Genomic DNA, 9281 nt, shown 5'->3' with positions numbered 1-9281 from the left:
GGAAGGAGGAAGAAAAGGAGGGAGGGAGGGAGGGAGGAAATGGACTTTTCAATAACCCTGATAATGGAGATTGACAGATAACTGTGAATGGAGGAATGGATGCCCTAGCAGGGTGACAAAGCACAGAATCCTGATCACTAAGTAGCACCAAGCACTAAAGATGCTATTTAGGTGTTATCTAATAGTTATCTTTGACTCTACACCAAAGATACCAAACTATAAACTTCAAATCCAGGAGAAACTGCAGTGGAACCTTCCCAGTTAAGCAAGAGCAGCAACAAAGGAGGAGCCTACAGGACAATTCTGTGTATAAAGAAGCAGTAGAGCCCTAGCTGGTTTGGCTCTGTAGATAGAGCGTCGGCCTGTGGACTGAAGGGTCCCAGGTTCGATTCCAGCCAAGGGCACATGCCTGGGTTTCAGGCTCGATCTCCAGTAGGAGCATGCAGGAGGCAGCTGATCAATGATTCCCTCTCATCATTGATGTTTCTATCTCTCTCTCCCTCTCCCTTCTTTTCTGAAATCAATACAAATATTTTTTTTTTTAAAGAAGAAGCAGTAGGGATCTGGACAATTCATGTTGGGTTAGATAATTAGTCTGGTTCTGTTTCTGTACAATAGATAAATATATCTCTCTTACGTGAATTGTTGCTTGATGTTTTTTGTTTCCCCTTTTTTCTGTCTTTATCTGCCTATCTATGTACGTATGTATGTATGTATCTATCTATGTATATTTTAACAGAGGAGATGCTCACTGTTCATTGTATTTTCTGCCTTTTACACGCACTTTTGAGCAGCCAATCCTCAAAATCCAGTGATGGTGAATAGTGTCCCTTCCTGTTTATTTAATACGGTGACATCACTGGAAACTTGGCTTTCTAGCTTCAGCTTCAGGACTCTCTTTGTGCCTCTCTGGTTTCAGTGACCCATTTTTGATTTGTCCAACTTGACCTTCCCACTCAGGCCTTGACGATTCTCACACCCTGATTTGGAGATGCTTGTGGCCTAAGTTCCTTGGAGCCTGTGCTTGCCAGGGATGGGGAATCTGCACAATGGTTGATAAAACAGCTTAAATGATCACCAGCACTTATGCCATTCAAGGCAGAGAACTACAACCAGCCCCTCTGTTATGCTGCTAGACATGATTATTGAAAAAAGTGTGTATACATTTGTAAGTGTGAGCGTGTGCATGTGTAAGGACAGCATAGAGGGGTTACTATATTTACCTTTTACCAAAGTGACCGTATTTCAGATTAAGCAATGCAGAATGCAAAATCTGCTACTTGCGTGCAGAAAAGGGACCGAGCTCTGTTGACAGTTATCTCTAAAACAACATGAACGACCTGGGTGGAACCAATGAAACTGGAAAAGGGGAACCATTCAAGTAGAATGGTCAGGGTTAGCTGTCAAGTTGTGGCAAGATAGGGATCATTAGGGCTCTGGATGGGAATCCTCACAACAGTGGGGTGGGAGAGGCAGTCAGTCGGAGCTTCCCCCGGAGGAAATGTCTCTGTGCTGGTGTACTCCCTCCACACCTGGAACCACAATTGCTAGAAGCGTGTGCCTACAGGCGTAGGCTTTGTGTTGAGAGTCGTTCCTCTCTAATGCTATGCATTGAATTCTATGCAACATTTCATTAAGAGGACCTAGGGCACTCTGCTCACACTATCCACAGTGTTCAACCCACGTTATCCTTGGTAGTTATTTTCTGGTACAGGAGCAAAGACCTAAGTGAGTAGGGCTAAATAGGGGATAAATGGTGCCCATTCAAGACAAGTCAGATTCAAAATATCCTGCCCAAAAGAAGATTATTTCAATATTTATGTAAATGATGTTTCATAAGTACTGTTATTGTGTAAACAAACGTGTCTAGTTTGCTGTGCCTGATAGAGCACCTCTATTCTTGCTCACTTGAAGCAAGAGCCTTTCTTCCCTGTATTGAATCCTGCTCTGCAACTGTCAGAGAATTCAAGCAAATTGCAATTCAGTTCACTTCCATCAGCTACCTCCCAAGAATGTAGATGCATGAGATGCTATCCACACCCCCCAGGTGATAGCAAGCCTAACAGTTAAGGTCAAAAATATCTACAGAGTACCCTCTATGTGCCAGGTAGCATACCATGTGTTAAATCGATTGCAAAGTTTAGTTCACTAACTTAGTCACGGTTCCTGCCAAAGTAGAGACTACATATTAAGTCAGTCATGATTGTCTTGAAATGCTTATGATCCACTAAAGAACCTGAAGCTGCCATCACACCCTTCTCGAAAGAATTTCTCCTAAATAGTGGATGGGGATGCAATTTCTGGCAAGAGTTGGCCTTTTGCCTGGGTACCCGTCACTTACTTCCCAGTTCCAAACCAAACAGCCCGCAGCCTTCTCTTGCAAAACCTTGGCAGTATTCGGGTTGGCACGGAGCTAGGCCTCCAGCCAAGAGCAGTCCACTGTGACCCAGGAAGAGCAGCTACCCTGAGAACCTCCTTTGAACTAGAACTCTGGTTCCCATATCCCATATCTAAAAGCGAATTAAAATGGCTCCTATGAAAACAGTGTGGGACCTATGATATGAATCCAACCTGTTTGGAAAATATTGTTTAGCTTCTCCGACAGTACTTGGTCCAATTAACTCTTTCCAGTGTTGTAAACCATTTTCTCTCACTAAAACAAGAGCTAGAGATGGACCACTGTTAGAAAATTAAAAAAAACAAAGTTAATAAAAATCTGACTCAGTAGCTAATTATATATAGATAATGCAAGTATATTTGTTAAATAGACAATAAAAAGTCAAGATAACCCTTTTACCGAATCTAAAATTAATTTCCATTGGTGTATTCTTAAAAGCATATTTATAAAAGGATGAAAGCAGAGAAATGAAAGGGGAAAGGGGGCCTTGGTTCTAATACAATGGTTCCTATATTGTTCCTATACTCCTGCTGATTTATATACTCCTGCTGGATTTCAGCCCCAGGCATTATTTCACTTATGCTTTTAGAAACCTGACAGATTTCTAGCATCTCCTGCCTCTCCTAGATCTTTAGATTACCAAAGCCCTCGAGACTCAATCAGTTTTCTCTGCTTGGACTTGATGATGTTGCACACCCTGAATTCCTGGCATTTAACTCAACCGGACTCCAGCAACTTCACCTGGGATATTTCCATTGCTCCAATAACATTCCAGGAGGACTAGACAAGACAGACAGTTGAACAGAGAATCGACATGGGAGGGAGACTGGCTCAAAAAGCAGACTCAGCGCTTGTTTACAAAATTGAGAGGCTTGGCAACTTGAGCAGAAAGAAAGGTTAAGAGGAGATTTAAATCATTCAAAAATAAATCAGACTGTACTTTCTACACCTGAAATTTATTTTACCTGGTCATGTTTTCTATCACCTTGTCAAAATAATTTTCATTTTCATATTCCTTGCATAGTGTTCGTGCCTCTTCTTCTGATAATACCACTGGCCTTTGCATCAGTATATGAAAGCCTTCATTTTTAATAATATTCAAAACATCCTCTAAACAAAAAGTAAAATGAAAAGTTTTAAATTGCTAGGTTAGTGGTTATATACACAATATAGAATATATTATCATGAGGACATATAATGCATTTTATTCTGAAATTTAAAAACTTGCAAAAATAGTTCATTAGATTTTAATTTAAGGTGAACAATATTCTTAACATATTAAATTATAATGGTATTTCCAATTTTACATGACATAAGAATCATACACACACACACACACTGAAGTATCTCATTAGCAAATATTTTCTATACTACATGCTTTCTCTCTAAGACTGGCATCAAGGCAGGGCTCTCACCTCTCACTACTTCTATTGACATCAGACTGGAAAACCTAGTTAATAAAATAACACAAGAAAAGAAAATAAAGGGTATACAGATAGGGATGGAGAAAATAAAACTGTCTTTGTTCATAGATGATATGATTGTCTATGTAGAAAACCCAAAGAAACAACAACAACAAAACTCCTAAAACTAATAAGAGACTATTATAGCAAAATTGCAGGTTACAGTTTATGTACAAAAGTAAATGACTTTCCTATATACTAACAATGACATTGGAATTTGACATTTAAAACAATACAATTTACATTAGTACACACAAAAATGCATCCTAGCCAGTTTGACTCAGTGGATAGAGTGTTGGCCCGTGGACTGAAGGGCCGTGGGTTCAATTCTGGTTAAGGGCACATACCTCATTTGCAAGCTCGATCCTGTGCCCCGAGCATGTGTGAGAGGCAACCAATTGATGTGTCCACAAGTTATTTTGTGGATATGGATATTGAAAAACTGATTCTAAAGTTTATATGGAAACACAAAAACCCAGAATAACCAACTCAACATTGAAAGACAAAAACAATTTTTGAGGACTGATAACTACCCACTTCAAGATTGACTATAAGACTACCATAATCAGCCCTACCAGACTGGCTCAGTTGGTTGAGCGTCATCCCATGAACCGAAAGGTCGCCAGTTTGATTCCTGGTCAGAGTACATGCCCGGGTTGCAGGCTCAATCCTTATTTGGGAGTGTTCAAGAGGCAACTGATTGGTGTTTCCCTCTTGCATCAATGTTTCTCTCACTCTCCCCCTCCCTTCCTCTCTTTCTAAAAAACTCAATTAAAAACTACTGTAATCAAATTAGTGAGGGATAGGCAAAAGAATACACACATAGATCAACAGAACTGAATAGAGAACCCAGAAATATACCCACATGAATATGTAAACTGAAGTGTGACAAATAAGCAGAGGTAATACAGTGGAGCAATGATAGCCTTTTCCACAAATGGTGCTGGAACAATTGGACACACACATGCAAAAAAATTAATCTAGACATAGACCATATACCTTTCATGAAAATTAAATGAAATGGGTTATAGTCCTAAATGTAAAGTTCCAACCTATAAACTTTCTGCAAGATAACAAAGAAGAAAATACTGATAACCTTTTAGGGTTTAAATTGATTTTTTAATTTAAACACTAAAAGAGCAATAAAAATACCTGACAAGTTGGACTATATTAAAAACAGAAACTTTCCAGTAAAACACACTGTCTAAAAAAACACAGAGCCCAGCCCTGACCGGTTTGGCTCAGTGGATAGAGCATCGGCCTGCGGACTGAAGGGTCCCAGGTTCGATTCCGGTCAAGGGCATGTACCTTGGTTGCGGGCACATCCCCAGTAAGGTGTGTGCAGAAGGCAGCTGATCGATGTTTCTCTCTCATCGATGTTTCTAACTCTCTATCCTTCTCCCTTCCTCTCTGTATAAAAAAAAATCAATAAAATATATTTTAAAAAACAAAAAAAACACAGAGCTCAAAACCTAGAAAATCTTTGCAAACTATAGATATGTAAAGAACGTGTATTCACAATATGCAAAGAACTCATAATTCAACAATAAGTACACAAATAACTCCATTAAGAAATGGGGAAAAAACATCTGAAGAGACATCTCACCAAAGAAGATATAGAAATAGAAGTTAGCATATGAAAAGATGCTCAGCATCATGTCATTAGGCAATTGTGAATTAAGACAACAATGAGATACCATTACATACTTATTAGAATAGAAAAAATCTAAACAACCACCTGCACAGCAACAGAAGCTCTCACTACTTGCTGTTTAGAATTGAAAATGGTACAGCACTTTAAAAGGCATTTGACAGTTTCTTACAAAGCTACACATAGTTTAACCATTTGATCCAGTATTCAGGCTCCTAGGTATTTACCCTACTGAGGTTAAAACTTATGTCTACACATGCAAAAAATCATATATTAATGCCTATTTCAGCTTTATTCATAATTGCCAAAAACTGAAAGCAACAAAGATGTCCTTCAATAGGTAACTGGATAAACTTTGGTACAGCCATAAAATGGCATATTATTCAGCAACAAAAGGAAATGAGCTACCAGGTCACAGAAAGACATAGCGGAATCTGAAATTCATATTAAGTAAAAGAAGAGGCTACATACTATATGATTCCAACTCTTTGACTTTCTGGAAAAGGCAAAACTATAGAGACACCAAAAAGATCAGTGGTAGCCTAAGGAGAGGAGGGTGGAAGGGAGGAATGACTAGGTGACTCCATTCTGTATGATACTGTAAAGGGGATACATGATATGCATTTATCAAAACCCATAGAATGTGCAAAATAGAGAACTTTATTTTTTTTTAAATATATATTTTATTGATTTTTTACAGAGAGGAAGGGAGAGAGATAGAGAGTTAGAAACATCGATGAGAGAGAAACATCGATCAGCTGCCTCCTGCACATCTCCTACTGGGGATGTGCCCGCAACCTAGGTACATGCCCTTGACCGGAATCAAACCTGGGACCTTTCAGTCCGCAGGCCGACGCTCTATCCACTGAGCCAAACCGGTTTCGGCAAAATAGAGAACTTTAATGTAAACTATGGATTTTAGCCAATAACAATGTGTCAATATTCATTAATTTTAAAAACATATCACAATAATATGTTAATAGGAGAAACTGTTAACCATGCATATGGGAACTCTGTACTATATTAATTTTTCTATAATTTTATAGCTGTCCTAGTTTATAAAAATCTATTCATTTAACAAGTATGTAAATATTAAGAAATACTTTAAAAGGCAAACAAAACATTCCAAAGAAGAAAACTATAGGACCAGATAGTTTTGCCAGTAAATTCTGGTAAATATTTAAGAAAAATGTAATATCAATTATACACTGTTTCTTCCAGAAAATAAAGAAGAGTGACAACTTATTTTATGAGGCCTGCATTATGCTGACACCAAAACCAGATAAAGATATTATAAGAAAACAACAAATAATCCTCATGAATATAAGCATGAAAGCTCTCAACAAAATATTTAAAAATCAAATCCAGAAGTATGCAAAAAGGACAATATACAACAATCAATTGTGATTTATCTGGAGAATGCAAAGCTACTTCAGCATTCAAAAATCACAGTAATTACCTTATTATCAAACTCAAGGAAAAGTAATAATCACGGTAGTAGACACAGAAAAAATGTTTGAGAAAATGCAATATCCATTCATGATTTTTTTTAAATCCCCAAACTAGGAATAAATGGAAATTTCCTTAATTTGATAAAGGATATATAGCACTAACATTATACTTAACTAGAGGCCCAATGCACAAAATTCATGCAAGAGTAGGCCTTCCTTCCCCCGGCTGCCGGCACCAGCTTCCTTCTGGCACCCAGGACCCGAGCTTCCCTCGCAGGGGAGGCCCCCCCGCCCCGCCATTGTTCGCCCCACATGCTGGTGGCCTGGGCCTCCCTCTGTGGGGCAATCATGGGGCAATGGCCGGGCCCCCGGCCAATAGCATTGCACCCGCCTTGGCTGGCCTGGAGCCAATAGTGTCATAGCGTGGTCCTGGATGGTCATCCAGATGGTTGTTCTGCTGTTTGGCTGTTCAGTCGATTTGCATATTACACCTTTATATATAGGATGGTAAAAAACTGAATGCTTTCACTATAAGGTCAGGAACAAGGCAAACTTGTCTACTCTCACCTCTCCTAGTCAACATCATACAGGAAGTTCTAGCCAGTCAGTCCAATGATGCAAGCAAAAGGAAGAAAGGTATACAGATTGTCTTGATTTGCAGTGTTATTATTGTCTACCTCAGTAGTTCTTGGCCAGAAATTTTATCCCCCATGAGTGCATTTGACAATGTCTGGAGACATTTTTTGTTGTCACAACAGGGCGTGGTGAGAGGGAAGATGGGGGTGCTCAGGAATGCTACATCTGATGAGTAGAGGCCAAGGGTGTTATAAACATTTTACAATGCACATGACACAGCCTCCCTCAGCCAAAAATTATCAGTTATCTAGCCCCAAATGTAAGTAGGTCTGAGGTTGAGAAATCCTGGTCTGCATAGAAATTCCCAAGGAGATGACATCAAAGATTCTAACACTTAGTTCAGCAAGTCAGAGAATGCAAGGTCAATATAAAGTATTGTATTTTCATACACTAGGTATGAAAAATAATTAATAGTGTGAATGTATGGCTTGTGTTCTTACTCTGCATTTCACTCTGCCATGTGAATATGGGAGTAGGTTAAAAATAATTAGCACTTTTTAAGTGTAGGCACTGTATTTATGTTTTCTTATTTTCATCTAATTTTTTTGTTCTTTTTTAAATTTTATTTTCTTCTTTTTCCGTTAGAGTTTGCATTCAATAATATTCTCTATATTAGAAGAAAGAGACTTGATAAAGCATCTTTTTCAAATCATACTATTAATGAGGGGTTGACCCAAGCTTTGAGTTAAGGCACTTCAGAAATGAAAACTGCCAATTTTTATTATATAATAATTCCTGCCACTTTAAAATCTTTTCTAACACATTTATAAGCTAGAAAATACTTTGTAAACTCTTTACTGAAAATTGTTTTATTATTGAAAATTAGTAAATTAATATTAACTAAATTTCTTACTTTAGGTGCTTTTTCTTCAAAGTTAAGTCCTAAAATAATATATTTTAATGTAATTACACTAGGGTTTATTCAACTCCATTTATGAAATAAACAATTTGTACCTTATTTCTTACCTTTCTTTTCTTGAAAGAGATCTGGTCGAAGTAATGCCAGTGTCTTTTCTAATTTCATGTTTTTAAAATCAGGGAAGAAGATATCAATAAGCTTATTAACATTATCTACATCCTCTTCAACATCACAAAACTGATGCATATTTTCTTTAACCAGATATTCTTCTAAACTGCTGAAATTCAAAATATAATTTAAGATTATAAACTGAAGTTTAATAGCCGTGACAGAAAATTAAAACTGATAATATGTTTACAAATAATTCAGAGTTTAATAAAACAAATAAAAACTTAATTTCAAGTGGCTGTTATTGGAAGTGTATATATCCAAAGACCCGGCATCCAGAGATCGGCTGCTAACCCGGAAACACCGGATCTGGGACAGCACGACTACGTGGAGCCCTGCTTCTCCTCACAGAAAGCAGAGAGAGAACTACATAACCAAACACCTGGAGAAGAGAGATCATGAGGAGACCAAGAACCAGCCCACATATGAAAGTAAAACAGGCATCACCAGAAAAGGAAGTAAACAAAATGGAGGCAATGGAGGCAAGCAACCTGTCAGAGAAAGAATTCAGAGAAATGGTCATAAGGTGGCTGAAAAGATTGGAAGACAAATTCAACAATATGTGTAAGAACCAAGAGGAAATGAAGAAAAACTAAGAAGAAATGAAAAATGACATCACTGCTATAAAGAACTCAATAGAAAGCATCAACAGTAG

General features: G+C 37.9%; 1 protein-coding gene across 1 annotated transcript in view; it reads right to left on the bottom strand.

The window, feature by feature from the left end:
• Positions 1–9281, bottom strand: part of NME8 (NME/NM23 family member 8) — a 47213-nt gene that overhangs the window by 10056 nt on the left and 27876 nt on the right. The window contains exons 11-14 of the mRNA XM_014531101.1: positions 8566–8735; positions 3364–3508; positions 2572–2679; positions 213–216 (exon numbers count right to left, since the gene is read on the bottom strand). Coding sequence (XP_014386587.1) covers positions 213–216; positions 2572–2679; positions 3364–3508; positions 8566–8735 — 427 coding nt within the window. The remainder of the gene's footprint in view (positions 1–212; positions 217–2571; positions 2680–3363; positions 3509–8565; positions 8736–9281) is intronic.

The sequence above is a fragment of the Myotis brandtii genome, unplaced genomic scaffold (assembly GCF_000412655.1).
Source record: "Myotis brandtii unplaced genomic scaffold, ASM41265v1 scaffold1186, whole genome shotgun sequence".
Lineage (NCBI taxonomy): Eukaryota > Metazoa > Chordata > Mammalia > Chiroptera > Vespertilionidae > Myotis > Myotis brandtii.
Note: the sequence above shows the minus strand (reverse complement) of the source record. Positions and strands in the feature narration are given on the sequence as shown.